At 37.4% G+C, this 26,792-nt stretch overlaps 1 protein-coding gene across 1 annotated transcript in view; it reads right to left on the reverse strand.

Moving 5' to 3' along the window:
- Positions 1-2,917: 2,917 nt before the first annotated feature.
- Positions 2,918-26,792, reverse strand: part of jdp (DnaJ domain-containing protein) — a 43,781-nt gene continuing 19,906 nt past the window's right edge. The window contains exons 4-5 of the mRNA XM_090390085.1: positions 6,282-6,402; positions 2,918-3,024 (exon numbers count right to left, since the gene is read on the reverse strand). Coding sequence (XP_090246211.1) covers positions 2,918-3,024; positions 6,282-6,402 — 228 coding nt within the window. The remainder of the gene's footprint in view (positions 3,025-6,281; positions 6,403-26,792) is intronic.

Below are 26,792 nucleotides of genomic sequence, written 5' to 3' on the forward strand. Positions count from 1 at the left end.
TATGTTCCAGTTGTTTGATGAGTATTTTACTATGAGGATTCCAAATCTGTGAGGCATATTCAAATATCAGGTTGATAATCACTGTATATGAAGAATTTTTTAGTTGTATGTTGGAAAAATCAAAACACTTTTTAGTAATCCAAGAAACTTGGAGGCTTTTGCATATAATCTTATGGATGTGTGCATTAAAGGTTCCATTGGCAGAAAACCATATTCTCAAGTCCAAAACATCTTTACTCTTTTTATTACCTGATTATCAATTTTGTAGGGACATTTAGTTTTTTGTGAGTCTGCAATAGCAATGTTGCAGCATTTGTCCAAATTCACTGTTAAACCATTATTTGTAATCAACAATGCAATAGTAGCTAATCCTTCTTCCAATATTTATACTTATGTGTATAAATAAAAAAAAAATTTAAATAATATACTCCATTTTGAAAATGGATGTATATTATCAGTAGAATGTCAGTTATCCAGAATAGCTGATGTCAGACCTCTTCCGGATAGCCAAATTTTCCAGATAATTTTTCTGGTACAATTAAATAAATTTAATTTAAAAAATAAATAAATAATTAATTAAATAAATTAATTAATTAAATCTTACCTTATGATTAAATTAAATAAGATTAATTAAATAAAAAAAATATATAAACCAATCTTGGAAAACAAAAACATCCATCCAGGCATTTTTATACAAAACAGAAAAATTAGAAAGATTTTTAAATGCTCTCGGTTTTTTCAACTTGCCGATAACAAGCACGGAGAACCTGTGCATCCCAGTGGCATTTGCATACATAGCAATTGTAACTCGCTCTTTTTTAATTTAAAACTTGGTGCAGACATTTCTCCTTTAGTGGCTGGGGTTTTTCTCGGTAATGCTTTCCATAATAAGCCCATTTCATCAACATTATAAATGTTTTCTTTCTCATAATTTGCTTAACTGAAGCAAACTTACTTTGCAAAGGACACTACTGCCAATTGGTCAACAGAAAGTTTCTTGCCTTGAATATCTATCTAGTTCACGTATACCGTGTCTCAGTTTAAAGTTTTTCAGCCAACCTGTGCTTGCCTTAAAATCTTCATTATCTATTAATTTTCGATTAAAATCCAATGCTATTTCACACAACATTGGGGCAGACACTTGTTCACCTAAACTTTGCTCTGAAGAAAACAAGAAAATAAAGTGAGTGCACTCTCTAAAGTGGCATTTTCAGGTTTCGACAGTCTTTTTCCTGCTAGATCCTCCTTCACTGTCCATAATTGACACACATTCTGTTATAGCATTAGAATTTTTCTTGATAGTAAATTTTTGAAGTCCCCAAATTAAACTCTTTGGAGAGATTTCCTAAATTTTTACCTTTTCTAATTCTATTAATAATGTCCGTTTTTTGTTGCAGTGTTTAAACTACGTGTTTTCTTTTTGTTCACATTTTACCATAAAAAATTAGAAAAATAATAAATCACACAGTTTTGGGCCGATATTATTGTTACCAAATCTGGAGCTAAACTAATCTGAAATTCACTCGTGGTTTCCGAGAAAACCCAGTAGTCTCTGATATTTTTCTACAACACATTTCTGAAGGTCAAACCATAAAACAATAAAAACAATTTGCAGTTTATTGGGCTTTTTGTTTGTACAATATGTTATAAATAGGTAGTAAACTCGATCTTTCACTTATTATGATCAAAATTCAATTTGCAAACATAATCACTATAACCGGAGCTTACTATACTACCGTTAATATAAAAGAGAAAAAAAAAAAAAAAAGTCAGCCTTTCTAATTATTCCAGAAAAAAACCAACGTTCTACTGTATTTAAAAATCTGAAAATGGAAGTAAATAATTTACTTCCATTTTCAGATTTTTTTTTCAAAATTTAATTCAAATTTGTCATATAAGAAAGTAGAATGTTTCTAACTCTCTATCCCGAGTGAATATCACCTTTTATATTTGCACAATGCATTAAGAAAAATACTGCATGCACACTGGATATCGCAAAGTATATTTTTTTATTTCTTCTCACCGTTTATTTGAAACTAGTTTATATATATATAGTTATAAACTTATATTTTAATATATATCTAGCCTCTTGCACTGTCATATTTCTTTTATTTTTACCATTTTTCAATATGTTCTCATACACTATGATTGAAGTGATCATCAAAAAATAATACTTGTTAAATATATATATAAATAAATAAAGAGAAGAAAACAGTATCTAACTTACCATAGAGGAATATCCAGCTGCCCGAATGTAAATAACTGAAATAAATCCAACGTACCATGAAACAAAAATAATTATAAAAAAAAACTTTTTCACAAACAATCCCCTCAAGAATAAATCATGTGTTTTCATATTATTTTGCATGAACAGTAATATATCACTTTGAGACAAAATATTTCTCAAGCTAGGCAGAAAGCAACAGATAGCAACAAACACACAGAAATATTTGGTAGAGAATGAGTGTGATTCCTGTGCAAAATAATATAACAAATGTATTAGTGCCTGACCAGAGAGGTCTTCTTGCGCTATAACCGGGGGGGATCCAGAACCATACCAAGTAAGATTTGTACTATGTTTAGGAAGATATATAAAATATAGTTTTATCTTCAATCAACAGTTAATGTGGGCTTGTTATTTTTGAATTAGAACTAACAGGTATAGCAGTATCACTGCAGACACCTCCGTAGCCAGGTGGGCAGGAGCGGCAGTGCGCGCTTCTTGATTAGACCAGGGTTCAAGCCTGTGACCGCCAAATACGAAGGATGCGGAAAGGTCAGGGAATGACCTTTCCACATATCCCCGGGGCAATATGCCCTTAGTTGCTAATGCTCCTAAAAACCAAATAACAACAACACTATCACTGCAGGGTTAAGAGAAATAAATTATAATATCAAACATTAAATTTATTATCTTTTAAATCTGATAATTTCTAAATCTTCTGAGTAATTCACTTCCAGAATCTCTTTCCCATGGTACTTTAGTTGTTGACCAGAGCATGCTAGCTGATTCTTCTTCAGATCCTGAAATTATAAAAAATAAATTACACACACACACACACACACACACACACGCATGCATAAATTCAAATTGAGGAATTGGTTGCAGGATAGATCTGCAGTAGTTGATTTTTTTTTTTTTTTTTGTATAAGCATCATTTGTCATTACTAATGCTAATATTTAACTTATGTGCTTTCGAAAACTCCATTAGTAACATCATATCATTGCATTTATTTTGGTGATCGGCACTTTCAAATGCCATAAGTAAACATGCTATGGCCTTATGAAAGTCTGCTGGCTAGCAAATGATAGCCTGCAGTTTACCAAATATATTTATTTATTCATTTACTTATATAATTTTTTGCACATATATTATACACATAAACACAGTGTACCTGCATCATACATACAAACGCTCAGCATAAAATTTGCTGTGAAATGTTGAATTACGATCAGTTCATAAACCATGTGATGTTCGTGACATATTTCTGTGTTTGTCTCTCACTAGTCTTTAATAATTGTTGTTGACAGAGAAGGCAGCTTTCTGACTATATTGAAAATGCAAGTTAAAGTTGCCATTTTGGCATTTCTTGGCTTTGAAAATTAATCTTTATTGATATTAATTTTTATTAACCTTTATATTAGTTAAATATTACTACTTTCTAAAATGATGGAGAGTATTATCACTGGATGTCTGTATCATTAAATATTACTACTTTCTAAAATGATGGAGAGTATTATCACTGGATGTCTGTATCATTTGTGTGCCCTGAAAATAAAAAACTCACAAAACAAAATTTGCTTTATGACTTGGCAAGCTTTTTCAAGGTATTCAATTATGGCCATATTTTTTCACTTTTTTAAGTATGTTTAGTATTTTAGTAATAAAAACGGGCTATGCATGTACTGTATTAAAAGTATCCGAACACAAATATCTAGAATTTTGTTAGTAATTTCCACTTTCATCTGTTGTTCAAATGTACAAAATGGCTGAAGACGTAGTAAAGGTTTGTTCAGAAAACGGCTTGTCTCCTATAAAAGTTTGTCACCTGATAAACTGACATCTACTACATGGCAAAAGATTATCATCCAGCCTCTGCAGTTTGAGTGAATCATAATGTAATGTTTCCTCTCACTCACTCATACACAAACACGTGTGTTTTTTCTTTTTTCTTTATTATGAAAGTTTGCATTGATGTTAAAGGCCACCGAAGGTGGTGTTCTGATGAAAAGCAATGGGAAACTGTTCGGTGTCAATCACGTGAAGTCTAAAAGCCTACTTCACCCTGTAAAAAAATATTTTTTCTCCTCATTTTATTGTTATTATTATTTTTTAAATGGCATGTTATTACTGGTGATTTTATAGGTGATCAATTCATGGTACCAAGTTTCTCATTTCCAAATTTTAATCAGCAGTCTAAGCAATAAAATAATAAATAAGAATAAAATTATGTAGTAAATAAAAATAAGTATATCAGGTACGTAAAACTATCGAAAACATAGACAGCCATGCTGCTGATGAGTTTCCTTTTATCTGTACTTGAATTTTGGCACTTTATGTTTGGTTAGATTTATTACCCAAAAACCAGCTATCTCCAGGTTCCAAGATTGCTAGATTTTGGACATTATGTACATAGGATTTTCATTCGACAGGTGCAATATAAAATAGAGGATTAAGAATCCAGCTATTTTACTAGCGTTGTTCTCTTGATTTTTGACTTTGTCCATTATTCTATTGCCTCTGTTAATTTCTATGCCCAAATACCTAAATTTCATTACCTGTTCCATTATTTTTATTTCTAATTCCAATTTAGCTCTTAAAGGGTCCTCTTAAACAGCCAATGATTTTGTTTTATTAACTGAAATTTTCATATATTTTCTGCAATTTGTTTAAATCATCTTCTGTTTATGCAAAAAGTACTGTGTCATCTACATAATTTATCATTTTTAATTCTTAATTTTCTATTTTAACACCTTTCTTAACTTAAGTTTCTTTATTTCTTTAATAATTTCATCCATAATAAGAGTGAAGAGTGCTTGACTCATTGAATCACCTTGCCTTATAGCTTTTCTAACTCTTCATTCTTTGGATAATGTGTTTTCAGTTTTAGTGTTTGATTTTTGTATAAATTTCTTTCACTATTCTAATAAGGTTTTTTGATATACTTCTCATATCTTTAATACATCTTCCATTCTTATTCTAACAAATATTTTTTCTAGATTGACAAAGCATAGGAAAATTAGAATTAAAAAAAAAAAAACTTCCCCTTCTTGTCAGTAACATTGCGAGTAATTGTTGCAATATCCTTATGCTTTGCTTGTTGTTCACCCTCGTAGGTAGCACAGTCACTTCACATTGATGAGAAGACAATCACTGTCTTCTCATCAATGATGTGAAGAGTTTTTATGGGCCTTTATCACAACATAGCCAAGTTAATCAGACGAAGGTGGTAGTTTTTTCTTCCCGGAAACTTAGTTCCAGAGTTTCTGGGAATGTGGAATACCAAAATCTTCAGTGAACAGATGATTTCAACATTCCACATTCATTGGTTATTTCTTCAGAGGTCATACATCTATCCTCCTACAAAATGGTGGTAATAATGACTGCTGATGTGTGTTGTCTGTAAACATTCTCAGTCTACCTGAGTGTTGCTTGTTCCCAACACTGTTGTGATCTTGAGACAATCATTAAGACCAATATGAAATCTTGCTGTGACCTACTGTTGACCTGCCACACACTTCCTGCAATAATTCAAATATTTGTGTTGGCATTCAACCATGTAAAGTTTCAATTTTGATAAAGGATCTTTGATCTAAAATTGTAATCTGAGCTAAAATAATATCACCATCCATTTTTAAAAGCCTTTACACAAATGTTCAATGCAAGAACTCTATTTCAAGCATACTAATATCAAAGTTAAACTTCAAATTATTATCCTGATAAATGTCAAGTAGTGCATATGTATGGAGTGAGCAGCATGCACACAGTATGCATTACTTTTGGGATAACTCATATACTCTATTCTGCAAGTTAGGAACTTAACTAGTCCTTTTCCCATAAGTCCTTAACTGTACCAATTGTGGATTTGCCTCTTATAGACTAAGAATATAACCCCTGCAAATGGGAAGGTTTTACTGTATTACTTTTTCAAACAAAAGATATTTATATGCCTTGAAAAACACTTTGATTTATTTATTTATTTTTCCTTAACAGAGCAAATCTGAATGTGGTGAGGATTCCTCAAATTATCTTTAGTGACTATCTAAATTAAAAACTTACCACAACCATATTTGTTGATATCTTGCCTGACAGAACTGCAGAAATCGGGTTCACCATTGGTATTTCCAGTACAGTGCTCAAGCATTGGTTCCTTCCGATTTTTTGATGCCCAGTGCATTGACTAAGGTGTAAAGAAATAATATTTAATTTATCTGCTCACTAACCAGAAGATGGATTTATGTTTATAAAATTAAGTATTTTTCAAGAGGATAAAGAGAAAGAAAAATAATATATTCACTTCATTTATGGATGACACAATGTGGAGAGCACTTCTTTGTTTAGTAGACTCTCAGAATTCAATTCCTCTTAGTGCCTTGGTGGGAATAGCCAACTTCAAATTACATTCCCTTCAAAATTCTACAATGTTTTGTATATCAGTTTATTTCAATTTTGACTTACCATTTAGCACACTATACTCTCAAAAGTATTCAAAACACCTGTGTTTCACAGAATTCATGCATGGACCATCAGCTGATATTTTGCTCTACTCTTTCAATAACTGTAGTCCAAATTTGAAAATATCTTCAAAAGTTCCTTCAATCTCCAACAGGATTTGAACCCAGACCTTTTGAGATGGATGAGATGTCCATTTTATCGTCATGGAAGACCATAAAAGTGATTCGTGCAATTTAAGTTCCAAGCATAATAGAGCATTGTGCATGCAGAATCCATTTCCATGGAATTGTCAGTGTAGGTATTATAGTGTGTCCAAAGTGTCAGGAACCATGAGACAGCTATGAGAATTCTAAGCAGTAAAATCACTCTGTCCAAACAATGAGAAGCAACTCCACACCAAGACACTTCTCCAAATTTCACTGTTGTGACATTGCAATTCTGGTAAATAACATTTTCTGATCATTTTCAAATCTATACCATGCTTCTATCTAATCTAAACAACATACAGCAACTTGTTGCTCATTACTACCTATTTTCAGAATCCAAATGATTGGTGCAATGATGGGCTGAGCTGTAATTCAACCATGTAAAAAAAAGTTGCACAACTACTTATAGACAGCTGATGCATTTATGGTGACTATTATTGTTGCATGGGCCACCATTCCTCACTATCTGCAGATAATTCACAGGGTGACATTGACTAGCAGTCAATGTAGAAAGATTCAAATCAATTGCAGTGGCATATAAAACAAATGGCTAAAATAGCATCTGACAATACAATCAAACCATTTTATAACCATAAATAAAAATGCACAATGTGCTGTTATCTCATAAACTTTTTATAAAACTAAATATATTTTGGACAAAGGAAATCAAGAACCAGGGACACCAAATAACTAGGTTATGAATTACTGACTACTGATCCCAATCTGGAAACCAATTGCCACTCTTAATATGGTATGGCTGTTTTGGACCTTATTAGGTCCTAATCAGTGAAGAGATAAGCAAAACAGAAAGGCCAAATGAATGGACATTCTTACATATTTTTATAAATACTCTGGGTGCACTCATTTCAACTCCAGGTGAACTGCAAATTATAAAGTAGAACAAGCATGGAGGGAAAGAAACAAATCAAATTCAAAATAACTAAAGAAATAAAAAAAAATCTCCTTGTCAAACAAAATAATAAAACAAAATTAAACTTCATTACTTACAGAAAGAAAAGGATAAATAACCTCAATAATTAAAAGAAACCATAAATAATAAATGAAACAATGTAAATAAACCTCAGGTCCATAAAATTCAAATGAAAATTTGTACTGTGACTACAGTACAAATGTTCATTTGTATAGTACAGAGTTAGTGCTACATTAGCAGACAAATTCACACCAAGAAACTGAAGTCTTCAAAAGACCAGAAGTTAAAATGCACCATGTGCTATTGCCTGAAAACTTTAAATCCAACTAAATATAGTATTAGTAGATAATACTATATTAGTAGATAAATAATGCAATAAAGCAAGCTTTAGCAAAAAAAAAAAAACTTTCCACCCCCTCCAACAGTTTATCTAGTTCTTCCTTAAATTTATTCAAACTACCCACATTCAAAACAACAGATGTACATTTGTTCTAACAATTAAGAACTCTCCATCCTTCCTCATTTTCAATTGATACCCCATGTGTTTAGTTTCATTCGTATTGAGTGTACTCAATCCATTCAAAGCCTCAACACATCAATCAGATCACCTTGCAGGTGTCTAGTCTCGTGATGCTGCAATTTGCAAAACTGAAAGCCTTTCTTGGTCACACCACCCTTTTGTTTCCCTCACGAATCATTGCCCTTTTTTGCACCAATTCCAGCAGATCCACATCCTTCCTAAAATGAGGCCTCCAGAACTATATGCAGTACTTAAGATGTGGTCTAACCATTGCCTTATACCAGGGGTGGCCAACTTAATTTGCGATGCGATCTACTTTTTTCCTTCAAAATGTGCCGCGATCTACCATCTCAAAAATTTCATTGCACAAGGTTAAAAAAGTTAATCAACACATATTGAAAAATGCTGTTTATAAATTTTAAAATGAAATACGATTCAGAATTCTTATTTTAAATTCATATGTATTTAAATTTTTAATTTATGTGAAGTTTGTGTCTTAATGTCATCTGCCAAGCTTTCAAAATCAGGGGATATACTATGATAAGGCCAACAGTAAAGAATCTTCTGTATGCAAGTCCATGAGAGTAGAGCGATTCTTCGTCTTTTTTTTGTTTTAAATATGAAAAGGCCGATTCACATAGATATGTGGAACCAAAACATGAAATTAAAAGTTCACTGCATTTTTTTACATTTGGGTACTTTTCTCGGTAAACATATTTCCAAAAGTCATTTTCTTTTTCTGATCTGGCTTTTAGGAAGATATCATTTCGCAATGTAATAATTTCATTTTCAAGTAATATTTTCTCCATGTGAAAAATTTCAGTGATTTTTTCTGCAATTTGTTTGTAACTAAGTTGACATTAAATGGATAAGAAATATATTGAACAATGTCTTCATTTGTTTTAAAATCACTGAATCTGGTTTCAAAATCATCAACAACTTTCTAAATTTCAGAAACATATTTCTCACTATTAAATTCAAAAATGGGATATTTTTGCAAATGATCTTGCATATTTGCAAAATGATAGATTTTTTTTTTTTCTTTGGGATCCTTAGCCATTGCCAAAAATTGATATTTATATGCAGAAATACTACTAATCATGTCATTCACATTTTTATTTTTTCCATATAATTCCAAATTCAGATCACTTAATTTACTGGTAAAATACAGCAATAAAGCCAGATCACACAACCACTCCATATCCTGTAGCTGCTGGTGATCATCTACCCTTTGATCAACAAATTTTTTAATTTCATTCAGCAAATTTCTAAATCTCTGTAGAAACTTACTCCGACTCAGCCACCTCACATCTGTGTGTAATGTCAGATCTGGTTCATTTTCATCGAGTTGCATTTTGAAAAGTCTCCTTTTGAAGAGATTGTCGTCTGGTGGAATTCACGATTTTGGAAGCTATGTCCATAACACTTTTAGTATTTAATTTTTTGCTGGCTAACACTTGTGGTAACTCAAAAAATCTGGGAATTCATCATCCTTTTGGCACAATACGATGAATCTGTTAAGATGCCCCCTAATTGCCTTAGCTCCATCTGTTGTTATTGATACGAGCTGAAATAGTGGTAATTTAATTTTTTCAATAATATTTTTGAATGCATTAAATACATCAAGACCTCTAGTTCGTTCTTTTAACGAAACCATACCCAGCAGTTCTTTAGTGGCAGAATCACCGAAAACTATACGAACAGAAACCAGCAACTGGGCTGTATCACTGACATCTGTAGATTCATCCAGTCGTAAAGAAAAGGACACACAATTAGCAATATGAACAATCATTGTTCGCTCACATTTTTACTCATTTTTACGATGCATCGCATCACAGTATTTTGAGATAATTTCAGATCTTGAAGAGCACTTTTAATTTCATTTTTGTTCTTAAATTTTTCAAAAAGATAATCTGTTATTTCTAAAAATGCGTCTTTGATGAATTGATCATCAGAAAATTGTTTGCATTTTTTTGCAAGATGACGACTCACAAGTGTATGCAGTGGGGTGCATAATAATAATATTTAAATTTTGACTAATATATATATATATATAAATCAATATTATATATTTATATAAAATTCTTCGTGATCGACCAGAATTAAAGCCACAATCAACTGGTAGATTGCGATTGACTTGTTGGCCACCCATGCCTTTATACAATGGAATAATCACCTCCTTATCCCTGTTAGCAAAATTCCTATATATCATTGATATATATACAGGGGGTCAGCAACCTGGGGCTCTTTGAAAATGTAACTGCGGCTCTTCAACTTTTAGCTCACATGTGCGACAAGCAACATATTTCTGTGAGCAAATATTTTTGAACATGAACTATATTAAAAATAAATCAAGAAGCCACCTGAAAAATGCGTCTCTCAGCATGCCTAAAGATGAAAATTAGGACATACTTGCCTGATGTTAAGAGACTCGCTCAAGAAGTTCAGCAGCAAACATCACATTAATTTGTACCTAATTGGATGTTTTTTAAATTTTTTCAGTATTAATAAATAACATTTCAAAAAATATTTTTTTTAATAAAACACCTTCCCACTCCATTCCATTTCTTAAAAAACTCCCCCGACTTGAGCTGAAGTGCGGCTTTTCACGTTCTTTTTTTTTTTTTTTTTTTTTTTTAATTAGATCAAAAATGGCTCTTCACTCAAAAAAGGTTGCCAACCCCTGATATATAGGAATATTAAAACCTCCATAAGTTAGCCTGTCTGTATTACACTCATATTTGACTGCACAACTGCCCCCCCCCCAAGTCTTTTAAATTCTCCACTACCCTGAGTGTAGTACCACATAGTTGGTACATTAATCTGGGATTACTGCTACTCATATGCAGTAACCTTGTATTTGTTGATGTTAAACATCAATTGCCATTTCAGGTAAATCAGGCAGACATTTCTCTGCCTGCTTTACCAAGATTTTGTTGCAGTGGCATACCCCAATTACTATCATTTAACAGTTTTCCAACCTACTTTCTATCATCTGCAAACTTAGACATTAGGCCTGATATGTCTTCATCAATATCATTAATAAATATTGAAAACAAACATTTGTACAAGAAGAGCAGTGACCACTGATAACCATTGTCTTCTCCCACTCAACCATTCCTTTATCCATAGTAGTAGTAACTAACCCTTAATGCCACAATTTGCAGCAGTCTTTTATATGCAAATTCAAATATAGAATGTCAAAATTATTTTTTGCATTTGTTACCATTGTTACTGCATCATGGAATCCAATCAGACTGGTCAGACAAGACTCCCCCCCCTTACAAATCCATGCTGTGACTGCAGTATAATTGCATTCCTGTCTAGATGGTCCTGCCCTGCATTATGCCTTTAACCACTAATTACATTACATTTATAAACTCAGTACCATTCTACAATACTCTATTCTAGTCTATTCTAGCATTAGGGAGAACATGTGAACAAACTGCAATATTTTGCACCCTACAGATTTTTGTTAAATATTAAAAAAAAAAAAAATAAATAAATAAATATAGAGAAGTTTTCTATAACATAATACACCTCAAAGTGGGTACCTGTATGTGGTGAGGGGACCTCACCACATACAGGTGATGCAGCTGGCCTTCCAGATTAGTATCACTAAGATCTAATGCCCATACCTTGGTTCCAGGATTGCATCACTGGAATCCAGCGTGTGCAGCCGTGACTCATGGAAATTTGGAAAGGGGATCTTAGTGAGCAAGGGGGCCCAGCCATAATACAGCACTTTGGCCCCTGCTTCGACAAGATGGGAGTTCCCACACCAGCCTGACTGGCATCAATTGGCGGGTGGCTCTTACTGCTAGGGTCAATTGCATTCCAATAAGGCTCCTTCCCTTTGGTCCTGGGACGGGGTGAAGGCTTATCGGAAACGTGGGTATGATGCTCCTAAGCGAACTTGGTGTCCCATTCGTGTACGCAGTACCTGCTAGTTCCCAAATGGGCGTCCCCTCGTAGGTCTCCATTGTGTGTGTGTGTGTGTGAGGTACTTAGGGCATCTGAAATTTTTATCTTACTTGTATGAGTAATTTAAATCCCTATATTTCTTCTGGAGCCCTAACAAGGCTCCTACCTAATTCATCATATGATAATGACACCAATTCTGTTAAAAGAGCCAGAACCGATCTGTGACACCACTTTTCATCATTCTCCATTCCACAGGAGAGCAGCCAATTGGGAAAATGTCACCCTTCTTCATCCAGAAAGGATCACCTAAATCCATAAAACGGATGTGTTCTGGAGATCTTTTAGTCAAAGCATCAAATACAAAGCATGCCAAAAAAAATCTTGAAAGCAACATCGATAGGGGGAATATCTATTATTGTAACCCCCCACAAAACTCTGAACTCGTCATGCAGTGTCATATCAGAGTGGATCTTCACATTTCTGAAGAAGAGATCTGCTCTGAATTAAAAGATCAAGGAGTGACAGATGTCAAGCGAATATCTATGCGAAAAGGTGGTGGAAGGACAAAAGAGATTCAAAAATTAAATATGGAGCTGCACATGTCCTACCAGGAGGCCAGAAAACACATCCAACCAATAAATAGCAATATGCCCAGAAAGTTTCTGGGAAGTGCACTCAGATGGGACCCAAATGGCAATGACTGTCTCCCCAAGGAACTCATTCACTCCCATTGCTCTCTATTTATTAAGTTCACAAAAGGCCACCAAAAAAAAAACCAAAAATCAGCTGCCACTCCTATATCTGTACCTCCTAGTGCTCCACCACTTCCAAAACACAGTACTAAAGATACTCCAAATTGGAACAGCTATCTATAATCCAAGAAGTAATGGATGTAAGGAGGTACGGGATGAATCAGTTCTGAAACTCTTTGCAGAAGAAGAAATGGATAAGGGCCAATGCCCATTCTTTCCAAAGAAAGAAAAATCCAGGACTGAGAAAACAAAGCCCTCAGCCCTTCAAAAGCCAACAGACGAACCCAACAAATCTAAATAATGTGTGCATTTAAATTTCTACAATGGAATTGCCGTGGATTCTGCTGAAATGGTGATGACATTAAGGCCCTCCTTAATGGTCCTGGGTAAACATAAGGACTTTTTTCTTTTGCTTACGGGAGACTTATTTGAAGGCAAATGAGGACCCTTACTTGTGTAACTGTTCAGTTATTTGCAAAGACAGCTAGGGATGGATCTACTCACGGAGAAGTCACATCCTTGTGGGTAACTACATCCTCTTTCAAGTTATGCTCCTTACCACCAACCTAGAGGCTGTAGCAGTTCATCTTACAATAGGGTTCCTCTTAACTATTTGTTCCATCTATTTGCCACCTGGGAATGACATCCCCCAAGCAGACCTTGATGATTTCATTAAGCAACTGCCATCCCCCTTTTCTATTGCTAGGGGATTTCAATGGACATAGTACGCTGTGGGGTAGTGCTAACATCAATGGAAGGGGTCTTGAAAACAATGATCTGGCCCTTCTAAATGTGGAATCTAATACCTTTTTCAACATGGTACCTGTACGTTTACTGCCATTGATCTTTCCATCTGCCCTGCTTCTCTACTGCCTGTTTGTACATGGGAGGTTGAAGAAAACCTTTATGGCAGTGATCACTTCCCCATGCTATTTACCATTTTTAATGGGAGACAGTGCCACCCATCTAGGATACCACAGTGGAAGATCGATCATGCAGACTGGAATGCCTTTAGAATCTGGCCACGTTTAATACCACCACAGACAGCCAGGAGCCAATTAATGAGGCAGTCAAGTAAATCACAGAAAGTATCGTGAAAGCAGCAGCAGTTGCAACCCCAAGGACATCGACCTGGTTTCAATGTTTTCCAAAACCATGGTGGAATAAAGAATACACAGCAGCTAGGAAAGCTCAAAATAAAACATGGTGAATATTTTGCTGTTACCTCACCACAGATAATTTAATAGCCTTCAAACGTACCATACCAAAGCAAGTTAGATCAGATGTCAGAGCCAAAAGGAATCTTGAATCCAATATGCATCTTCCCTCACATGGGTTGCCAATCCCAAAGCCATCTGGGACAAAGTTCAGAAAATGAAGGGCAAATGCACATCACACCCTTCATCGATCTTTGAACATAATGGATGTACAACTGCAGGCCTAACTGCAATCGCAAACACTCTCGGGGAGACATTTGCTAAAATATCTTCAGAAACATCGTACCCCCCCCCCAGCATTCCTGGCCCTAAGACAAAGATCAGAAAAACAGACAGCAACTAGCATTAGCATTAGTAGAGGCATATGATGCAAGAAAGCAAGCTTATGCAGCATCAGCCAAAAAAAAAAACCCACTCACATTTCATCCCTTCGTTCGTTCGAAATACCTGTCCAGGCTGATACTTAAATTTATTTAGGCTATTAACTTCCACAACAAGGGATGGAAGTCTGTTCCACCAACCAACTACCCGCTGGCTAAAGGCAAGTTTCTGCATATCTATCCTACATCTGTCTTTGCTCAATTTGAATTTATGCCCTCTCAGGTGATTATTCTGAGCAAAAGGAAGAATCCCATCAGCATTGAGCATGCTCAAACCATTCAAGGCTTTATACACCTCTATCAGATCACCTCGCCAGTGCCTAGTCTCCAGACACTGTAATTTGCAAAACTTAAGCCTTTCTTCGTAAGAGAAACCCTTTATTCCATTCACTAATCTTGTTGCCCTTCTCTGTACTCATTCCAGCAGCTCTACATCCTTCTTGAAATGAGGCCTCCAGACCTGTATACAGTACTCTCTTTAGAAAATACACTAAAAAAATGGACTCTCTTTAGAAAATACAGCTGCGAGTTACAGGCTCCGAAAAAAACCATAAGTTTTTGCTTATTATTTACATAATTGTTATTTTATATTGTACTTAATACGTTGTCTTATAGTTCTAATTACGCTGGTTATTTTTATTTTTATAAACAGTTTTTGTAGATATACGTAATACTTTATAAAACCGTTATTTCATTCGAATATTGCAGGCATTGTTTTGTATATAGTGATCGGGAATTCAAATTTTTAATTGAGGTAGTTAGGTAGCTCTAACGTATAATTATAGAAACAGTAATACGCTTCACTGTTTCTATTAGATAGCGTAGTATTGACATTTAATTTAATTTAATTTATTGATCTTATTAATTTAAAATATCATGCCCCAAACTAGAGCAGTAAAGCAACGGGCACAAAGTGGCAGGAGTGCTGTGACTCGGGGGAGAACTGAGGGGGGGCGATTCTCCAACGCATCACAGCCTTAAAAAATGTGCAACTTGTGAAATGTTTGCCGAACTATCTGGAACGGAACATGATATTGCCATGGGGGATGTCTTTGTGTGTGCGCGATGTAAGGAAATCAGGCGACAACTCAGCGTTGTTATGGGCCTATATGAGAGTTTGAAGGACAGGGTGGATGCCCTCGAAAGATCTAAATTGAGGGGCCCATCAGGCTCTCAGCTGCCCACATCAACGCCAGAGCTTGCACTTGGTCATCACGCAACACAGCGGCAACCCCCAAGGCAGATTGCGCTGGTCCCAAAGGAACTAGTAGTTGTTGGTGACTCTATTGTCAGGGAAACGGGAAACATCCTTTGTAGAAAGGATAGATGGAACAGGACCAGGGTATGTCTGCCAGGGGCAAAGGTTGATGACGTTATAGAGCAGATATTATCTTTTAAGGGCACAAAAGGTGATATAGTTGTACATGTTGGCACTAATGATATTAAGAGTAGGAGACCGGCAGAATTACTTAACAAGTACAGGTCACTGATGAAAAAAAGCCATGAATTAGGGTTGAATTTGAAAGTGTCTGCAATTCTGCCCAGACACAAAAGGAGGGAGTATATGATGAGAACCTTGTCGATCAATTCGGCCCTGGAAAGATTGTGCAAGGCTCAAGGGGTAGAATTTTTTTCAGCCTGGACTGTACTTGTTAACAGGAGAGATTGCTTCTACAAGGATGGGATACACTTAAATAGAAAGGGTGCAAGAATATTTGCTGATGCTATCGAGGCAGTGTTAGGTGGGTCGCAAAACTGATAGCTTGGGGGGATACAAGGACTAACAGTTTAACAGTAGCCGTAGGCAGAAGTGAAGGTGATTCTTGCACAACTTCTATTAGAATAAGTAGCAACCTGGAGCGAGGGGTGTTGGGGGTTTCAGGGACGGATGTCATCCATCGTGAAACAGGTGGGTATATGGGATGTGTTAGAGTGGCTGGGAATAGGAATAGGTGCATGTATACTTGCATGTATACCAATGCTAGAAGTATAGTAAATAAATTTGATGAATTTGAAGTGTTGGTCAAGACATCAAAGGCGGATATTGTTGGGATATCAGAGACGTGGTGTCACACAGATATAAGGAATGCCGAATTAGAATTTGGGGAGTACAATGTGTACAGAAAGGATAGACAGGATAGGAAGGGAGGAGGTGTTATGCTGTTAATAAAGAAAAACATAAAATCAAAAGAAGTGCATCCAGTTGATATAGATGAACAGTACACTGTTGAGTCAGTTTGGTGTGACATAAGCACTGCGAAAGCAAAAATTAGAGTAGGAGTGTGTTATAGGCCTAATGACTCGAATGAGTACAATGAACAATTGTACAGAGAAATAGAGTGGGCTAGTAAATCGGAATGTCTTATAATGGGGGATTTTAACTTCCCAGATATTGACTGGAACTTGTGGGTTGGGCACTCACACACTAGTCAGACTTTTGTGGATTTATTGGATGATTGTTTTCTGCAGCAGCATGTTCGAGAGGCAACCAGAGAAAGTAATACTCTTGACCTGGTTATCAGCAGTGATCATTCATGTATTAGGAATTTGCAGATAAAAGAACCACTAGGTGGCAGTGATCACAGTGTACTGACATGGGATTTACTTAAAGATTTAATTACCATCAGGGGTAAAGGAAAGGGTTTTTGCTTCCGTAAAGGCGAGTATAGTGGTCTCCGACAGTTTTTAAATTCTGTACAGTGGGATCAACTGACGATGTTACCAACAGTAAATTCTAAGTGGGAAGCATGTAAGGAATTAATCGTGGAGGCTACTAAAAGTTTCATACCTATTAAGAAATATTGTTCAAGGTTTAGGCCTAAATGGTTGTCAAATGAACTAATGAGACTCGTAACAGAGAAGAAAAATGCATGGGATGCATATAAATTATCAAGCGACTCAGAAGCCTATGGCAGATATAAGTTAATCTGTAATCAGGTCACAAAGGAGGTTCGGCAGGCGAAGGCAGATTACGAGAAATCCTTGGCAAAAGATGCTAATAAAAACAGCAAGGATTTCTTTACTTATATAAACTCTAAAAGGAAGGAGATGAATCTGATTGGTCCACTTGACATCGATGGTTCGACTGTTGATGATCCTGCTCAGATAGCAAACAAACTGAATGAGTATTTTGCATCTACATTCACACATGAGGAGTTATTAAGGTTTGAAAATGGCAGAAGGTTATCAAATTGTAGCAGGGTGCTCAATCTTGTAATAACTGAGAGCAAAGTGGAAGAGAAATTGTTGAGGTTAAACGTAAGAAAAGCACCTGGGGTGGATGGGATCTATCCAGTTATATTAAAGGAGGCGGCAAAGCAACTAAGCAAACTCTTAGCCATAATTATGAGAGCATCCTTGGACTCAGGGGAGGTTCCCACGGACTGGAGATGTGCAAATGTATCCCCAATTCACAAAGGGGGATCGAAGGGTGACACGAGTAATTACAGACCAGTTAGTTTAACTTCTGTTCCGGGTAAAATAATGGAGTCGCTGGTTAAGGATGCATTGCAGGATCATCTAGACAAGACTGCAGCAATAATTCAGACACAGCATGGGTTTGTTAAGGGAAAGTCTTGTCTGACAAATTTGATAGGATATTATGATGTGGTTACAAAGGAACTGGATGCAAAAAATAATTTTGATATCATATATTTGGATTTCAGGAAAGCTTTTGACACTGTTGTGCATGGAAGACTATTGTACAAATTAGAGCAGAATGGTATTAAGGGTAAGTTGCTACAATGGATAAAAGGATGGTTAAGTGGGAGAAGACAGAGGATGGTAATCAATGGGTGCTGCTCTTCTTGGACTAATGTTATTAGTGGAGTCCCACGGGGTTCGGTGTTAGGTCCACTGTTGTTTTGTATATTTATCAATGATATTGATGAAGGTATATCAGGCTTAATGTCGAAGTTTACAGATGACACAAAGGTTGGCAGGGTTGTTAATGACAGTAATGGCAGTGTGCTACTGCAACAGGATCTAGATAATTTGGGCAGATGGGCTAAGAAGTGGCAACTGAAGTTTAACCTTGACAAATGCAAAGTACTGCATATGGGTAGAAGTAACCCCAGAGAAACGTACCATCTGTGTGGTACTACACTTAAGGTGGTAGAAAATGAAAAAGACCTGGGAGTAATTGTGCAGTCAGATATGAAGTTCTCTGAGCAATGTAGACAGGCTGCCAGGGCAGGTCATGGGGTTTTGTCAATGATATATAGGAATTTTGCTAGCAGGGAAAAGGAGGTGATTATCCCTCTGTATAAGGCAATGGTCAGGCCACGCCTTGAGTACTGCGTACAGATCTGGAGGCCTCATTTTAGGAAGGATGTAGATTTACTTGAGCGTGTACAGAGAAGGGCAACAAGACTGGTGAGGGGAATGAAGGGATCCTCTTACCAAGAGAGGCTTAAATTCTGCAAATTGCAGTGGCTGGAGACTAGGCACCTGCGTGGTGATCTGATTGAGGTATATAAGGCCTTGAATGGGTTGAGCACGCTGAATTCTGATGGGATCCTTCCACTTGTTCAGATTACGAACCTAAGGGGGCATAAATTCAAATTAAGAAAAGACAGATGTAGAATAGATGTGCAGAAATTTGCCTTTAGCCAGCGGGTGGGTAATTGCTGGAACAAACTTCCATCTGTCGTTGTGGAAGTTGATAGGTTGAATAAATTTAAGGAGGAACTGGACAGGCATTTGGAGGGAATGGTGTGATTTTTTTTTTTTTGGCTGATGCTGCATAAGCTCATACATTTGCTTTCTTGCATCACATGCCACTACTATTACTACTACTCAAGGTGTGGCCTGACCATTGCCTTATACAAGGGAATAATCACCTCCTTATCCCTGCTAGAAAAATTCCTGTATATCATTGACAAGACACCATGAGCTACTCTTGCAGCCTGTCTGCACTGCTCAGAGAACTTCATATCTGCCTGCACAATTACCCCTAGGTCCTTTTCATTCTCTACTACTGTCAGTCTCTACCACCAGGGAGTTGATAAGTTGCTCTGGGGTTACTGTTTCCCATATGTAGTACTTTACATTTGTCAATGTTAAACTTCATTTGCCACCTCTCAGCCAATCTGCTCAACCTTTCCAGATCCTGTTGCAGCAGCATAGCGTTGGTAGTGTCCTTAAAAACCCTGCCAACCTTTGTATCATCTGCAAACTTGGACATTAAGCTTGATATACCATCATCAATATCATTTATAAATACAGAAAACAACAATGGACCCAACACTGAACTCTGAGGAACTCCACTAATAACAGTAGTCCACGATGAGCAGTGTCCATTGATTACCACTCTCTGTCTTCTCCCACTCCACTATCCCTTTATCCATAGCAGCAATTTGCCTCCAATGCCACACTGCTCCAATTTGTGCAGCAGTCTTCCATGTGCAACAGTATCAAAAGCCTTTCTAAGATCCAAATATATAATATCAAAGTTATTCCCTGTATCCAATTCTTTTGTGACTGCATCATAGTATCCAATCAAATTGGTCAGGCAAGACCTTTCCTTAACAAAACCATGCTGTGTCCGAGCTATAACTGAAGTCTTGTCTAGATGATCCTGCAGTGCTTCTTTAACCAGTGCCTCCATTAATTTTTCTGGAACAGAAGTTAAACTCACAGATCTATAATTACTTGCATCAGCCTTTGATCCTTCTTTGTGAATTAGGGTCACATTTGCACATTTCCAGTCTATGGGTACCTTCCCTGAGTCCAAAGAAACTCTCATAATTATGGCTAAGGTGTTTGCTTACTTCCTTTGCTGCCTCCTTTAATATAATTTGATAGATCCCATCCACCCCACATGCCTTTTTTAGGTTTATCCTGAACAATTTCTCCTCCACTTTCCTCTCAGTTATTACAAAATCATCTAGCTCACTGCCAGAGTTTACTTCACCTCTAGCATTCCCCTTCCTGAATAACTCCTCATGTGTGAAACTGTGAGGAATACAATTAGCCTTTTACACAGTGGGAGCTGAAAACAGTACTCTCCCTCTCCAAGGCAAGAGCCGTTGTGCCAGACAACATCCATTATGAGATAACTACACATCTTTCATCAGAATCCATGGATCTCTTTCTCTGTCTCTATAATAGAATCTATATTGAAGCGCAGTTTCCAGACCCGTGGCATACGGCAACTGTCCCTGCCTTTCCGAAACCAGGAAAGGATCCAAAAATACCAAAAAATTATCATCCTATTGCTCTGAGCAGCTGCTTGTGCAAGGTCCTGGAAAGAATAGTCAACACTCGCCTTATGTGGTATTTAGAAGCTAACAAGCTCCTTTCCAGAAAGGAGCTTAACAAGCTCCTTTATACCATTTAATTCGATTGGAGACATCTATTTGTGATGATTTCCTGAAACAAACACCTGGTGTCAGTTTTCATTGACATGGAAAAAACATATGACGCAGCTTGGAGATATGGAATCTCAAAAGACAACTTTTGCCTTAGGGGACACATTGCCATCTTTATTAAAACTTCCTCTCAAACCAGTCTTTCCAAGTTCATGTAGGATCCATCCTCTCTTGGCCATTTTGCCAAGAAGAGGGAGTTCCACAAGGATCAGTTTTAAGTGTTACATTTTTTGCCATCAAAGTTAACTCTATTACTGAACAATTTCCTCCAACCATAAACAGCGCCCTCTTTGTAGACGACTTTAGCATCTTTTCGCAGTCATCCAATGTGAGGGTCATTGAAAGACAATTGCAGCATGCCATTGACCACATCAACTCTTGAGCAATGGCTGACGGTTTCAGGTTCTCGCCTGAGAAGACTGTCTGCATACACTTTTGTCATACACGGAATCTTCACCCCGAACCAGAACTCAAGCTTGGACAAAATATCGTTCCAGTAGCACCCAACACAAAGTTCTTGGGGCTCATATTTGATAGGAAGTTGACATTTCTACCACATATCTGTCAACTGCAGACAAAGTGCACAAGGGGATTGAACCTCCTACATACGATCTCCTCCAATAAATGGGAAGCAGACTGCTGCACCTTACTCCACCTATATTGTGCACTTGTCTGTTTTAAATTAGATTATGAATCTCAAGTGTATGCATCAGCAAGAAACAGCATACTGCAATGGCTAGATCCAGTTCATCATCAAGCCATCCGCATTGCTACTGGAGCTTTTAGAACAGCTCCTGTCCAGAGTTTATATGTTGAAGCTGGTGAACCGCCTCTGTCCCTGTGACGAAAGCAATTGTCTCTAAAATATACTTTTAAACTGAAATGCCTGCCAGACAACCCTACATGGACATCTGTTTTTGAGCCACTATGGGAAACTCTCTATAACCCGTCAGACTGCCAACCGTCCCTTTGGTATTGGGGCTCAAGAGCTGCTCAGAGTTTAACATCACGGTAGACAATGTTGCCATGTCACCAAGGCAACGACTTCCACCCTGGCATGCTCACCTACCATCTTGAGATTTCTCCATTAAAAACTGGAGTAAGGCCACCATGCCATCTTCTGTCTTCCAACAAAAAAACTCTATACTGCTCACTGAGCTAAATACTCTGATTTCTTGTCTGTCTTCACTGATGGCTCGACATCAGAGTTATCTGTCCTCCGCTGCTGTCTTTCCAGATAGTACTATATCTAGGAAGATTACCCAGGAATGCAGCATGGGCTTAGAAGGGAACAGGCATTCTGTGTGTTATCAGACACTCGGTCTAAAATACCAATGGATCCAATATCTTTCTATTACAGAAGATTTAGGAGAAGTCCGGTTGGCCTGCTTCCCTAAAATCCACTCATGCACACCTTCTCGATGGTAAGCCCTGTTACGTCACTTAGGTGGCAACGAACGTGTAGAGTGGTTCTCTTCAAGACGCCTGGTCAGCGTGAAGAGGAAAAGACCAAACCCTCCAGCAAATGACAGCATGACGAAACAAATGGCCCTCAGTCCCCAGCAGCTTTCACTCCCCCCTCTTATGGCTGCGAGAGGATCAGAGTGGAAGCAGAGGGTGCTAAGAATCTCTGGGTACAACCAGGCTGCCATGCACGGAAACTGAACTTGGCCTGTTATAACGTAAGATCACTCATCGGTGAAGACAGGATATTAGAGCTGGAAAAGGAATTAGAAAATGTGAATTGGAATATCATCGGTTTGGCTGAAACAAGAAGAAGAAATGAATCACTTATAAGTTTATCAAGTGGAAATCTGCTGTACACCAATGGAAACAGTGAAAGAAGTGAAGGTGGAGTTGGGTTTCTGGTCCATAAAGATTTAAAAAACAACATTTTGGAATTCAAAAGTACATCACCAAGGGTGTCAAGACTAATACTCAAGATTTCTAAGAGGTACAAGCTAAAGGTTATAATGATTTATGCATCAACATCGAGCCATGATGAGGAAGAGGTTGAAGAAATGTACACTGAAATTGAGTCTTCTAGATGAGCAGAAAACCCACTACACTATTATTATGGGGGACTTCAATGCTAAGGTTGGAAAAAGACAAAACAGCGCAGAAAGAGGAACTATAGGAAATTTTGGAATTGGTGAAAGAAATGAAAGAGGCGAAAGACTTGTGGAATTTGCAGAATCTCAAGGATTGTCAGTAATGAACACTTTTTTCAAGAAAAGGGTGAACAGAAAGTGGACATGGAAGAATTCAAATGGATTAACAACTAATGAAATAGACTTCATCCTACTAACAAACAGGATATTGTGAATGATGTTACCGTCCTGAATAAGGTAAATGTTGAAAGTGATCACAGAATGGTAAGATGTACACTTGATATAGATGTAGGAAAGGAAAAAACCGACTCAAGTAAATAATACAAAAGTCTTTGAGATAACAGAAGAGGAGAAAAAGCAATATGTACTGGAACTTAAGAACAAGTTTGGGCTTCTGGAGACTGCTCAGGACCAAGATATTGACGAGGAATATTACAACTTTCTGAAAGTGATAAAGCCCAAGAAACCTATAAGGAAAAAGAAATCCAAAGAATCAAAAATTAGTCAAGAAACACTTGTTATGATGAACCGAAGGCGAAAAATGAAGAGCAAGATAAACACTGACAAGGAAAAAATTTAGTATACCGAGTTATGCAAAGCCATTAGAAACAGACTCAGAGAGGACATAAGAATATTTAACACAAGAAAAGTAGAACAAGCATTAAGGGAAAACAAAGGATTTAAATCAGCAGCCATGAGCAGTAATACAGAAAGACAAATGATACTGAAACTGAAGAATAGCGATGGTGTACTTATAAACAGCAGAGGAAGCATAATTCAAATAGCAGAAGACTACTATAGAGAATTATACAAGGAGCAAGGGAATTATGCCAGCAGTGGGGAAGACGGATTGCAAATTAGCAACACATACGACATACCCGATATTCTTCCTGATGAGGTAGAACATGCATTGAAGAAAACGAAGAATCAGAAAGCCCCGGGGAAGATGAAATTACTGTAGAGTTTTTAAAATTGGGAGGAAGAGACATAACACAAAAACTGGCGAGGCTCTTCACAAAGTGCATTAGAAAAGGTGTGATGCCTAAGCAGTGGAATAATGCAATCATAGTTTTGATGCATAAGAAAAGAGATAAATCATTATTATTATTAAATTACAGTTGCTCAGAGCGAAATGGATACAAAAATATAGATTGTGACAAGTTTAATAATAAGAAATATACATATATTAGATTAGATACATACAAATAAAAGCTTTCAGTTGTTTAGCCAACCTTTTTCAGTTAAACTGACAGTTAGAATGGAGCATGAGGGCGTTGTACTGCCAATCTTGTACGTGAAGTGTGTGATTAATTGTTGGATGTTGAAGCCTGTGGCTGTGATGTATGTGGACATGGCCAGCGTTTGTCAATGGACAGGATTGCTGTTTCAGTGATAGGGTGGACTTGACAACCACTGTTCCTGTTCACTGAGGTATTGGAGCATTTGATGTTTAACGACTCCAACCAGGCGCGTTGCCGATAATGGCGGGACTTATCAACAATCACGACATCGCTGTGTGGGTCAATGTCGTGGTGGGTGGCCCAAACGTGTTCGGCAATAGCTGAGTGCTCCACATCCGCTAAGTGGATTGCTCTTTTATGTTCGGAAAGGCATTTTTCGAGTCATCTCCCAGTTTCCCCGATGTAGCAGCTAGTGCAGTCACGGCAAGAGATGTGGTAGACCAATCCGCTTTGTAGTAGGGTGGGGACAGGTGTTTTTACCTTAGAGATGAGGGATCATGATTTTCTGCCTGGGAGTTGTACGCATTTTATCCCATGTGATTTTAAGATTCTACAAACCTATTGTGATAGGTTTGGGTAGTATGGGATATAGGCGCTCGTGGCTGAGTCATCACCTTGGATGTTTCTGTTGGTCACATGTCTGTAGGTCACACCTGTCAAGGGTTTTGATGGGATAGCCACACCTCGTAAGATCTGCCTTGACTTTAGCGATTTCGGTGCGTCTCTCATTTACAGAGCTAGAGTGTGTCCAGGCACGAGTTAGCAAGGTTCGTGCAGTGGCAAGAAGATGGCTACGTGCGTGTGCTGACTGGAAGTTGGTAAATTGGCCAGCGCACATTGGTTTATGATGGACAGTTGTCTTCAAGCATGTGCCCTCGCACCGGACAAGGGTGTCTAAGTATGGTATGGTGTTGTCCGACTCTAGCTCGATCGTGAATTTTATGAAAGGTGACAGAGAATTGAGGTGGTCTAAGATTCGGTCACCTGAATTTCTGGGGATAACTACGAACACATCGCCCACATAGTGACACCAAAAGGCAATAGGATCTGGTACGTTTGTAAATGCATGACTCTCTAATTCCTCCAACGCGATGTTTGCCGTGACCAAACTAACCAGGGAACCCATGGCTGTGCCGTGTATTTGTTGGTAAATGGAGTCGTTAAACATGATTGTACCGCCTGTTAAGCACAGTGAGGGCGGTGGAGATATCCTCTGGTGTTAGTTTGGTTCTGCTGCCAAGGGTTTCGTCATTATCTAAGAGTTGCTTTATTCCATACTACCCAAATCTATCACAACAGGTTTGTAGAATCTTAAAATCACATGGGATAAAATGCGTACAACTCCCAATCCAATCAGAAAATTACGATCCCTCATCTCTAAGGTAAAAACACCTGTCCCCACCCTACTACAAAGCGGATTGGTCTACCGCATCTCTTGCCGTTACTGCACTAGCTGCTACATCGGGGAAACTGGGAGACGGCTCGAAAAACATCTTTCCGAACACAAAAGAGCAATCCGCTTAGCAGATGTGGAGCACTCCGCTACTGCCGAACACGTTTGGGCCACCCACCATGACACTGACCCACACCGCGATGTCGTGATTGTGGATAAGTCCCGCTATTATTGGCGACGCGCCTGGTTGGAGTCATTAAACATCAAATGCTCCAATACCTCAGTGAACATGAACAGTGGTTGTCAAGTCCACCCTATCACCGGAACAGAAATCTTGTCCATTAACAAACGCTGGCCACATCCACATACATCACAGCCACAGGCTTCAACATCCAACAATTAATCACACACTTCACGTACAAGATTGGCAGTACACGCCCTCATGCTCCATTCTAACTGTCAGTTTAACTGAAGAAGGTTGACTAAACAACTGAAAGCTTTTATTTGTATGTATCTAATCTAAAATATGTATATTTCCTATTATTAAACTTGTCACAATCTATATTTTTGTATCCGTTTCCCTCTGAGCAACTGTAATTTAATAATAATAATGAATCCAGAGCGCACAGGCCTCTTTAATCATATTTGGAGATAAATCAGAAATTATAGACCAATTAGCTTGTTATCCAACATCTACAAGTTGTTCACAAGGGTCATTACTAACAGATTAGAAAGAATACTTGATGAGAAAACCGAAAGAGCAAGCTGGCTTTAGGACAGGATTCTCGACTATGGATCACCTTCACGTAATATCACAGCTAATGGAGAAAGCAAATGAATATAAAACACCATTATGCCTGGAATTTGTGGATTATGAAAGGGCATTTGACTCCACACAGCATAAGGCAATGTTTTGGGAAAGACACGGCATATCTACTCCACATATTATGATTTTGAAGAAAATATATGAGAATGCTACCTCCTTTATTAAACTAGACAAAGACAGTAGGAAATTTAAAATTGAGAAAGGAGTTCGACAAGGAGACACAATATCTCCGAAGCTGTTTAC

This window comes from Mastigoproctus giganteus, chromosome 2, assembly GCF_048544385.1.
Source record: "Mastigoproctus giganteus isolate SK-2022 chromosome 2, ASM4854438v1, whole genome shotgun sequence".
In the NCBI taxonomy this organism is placed as follows: Eukaryota; Metazoa; Arthropoda; class Arachnida; order Uropygi; family Thelyphonidae; genus Mastigoproctus; species Mastigoproctus giganteus.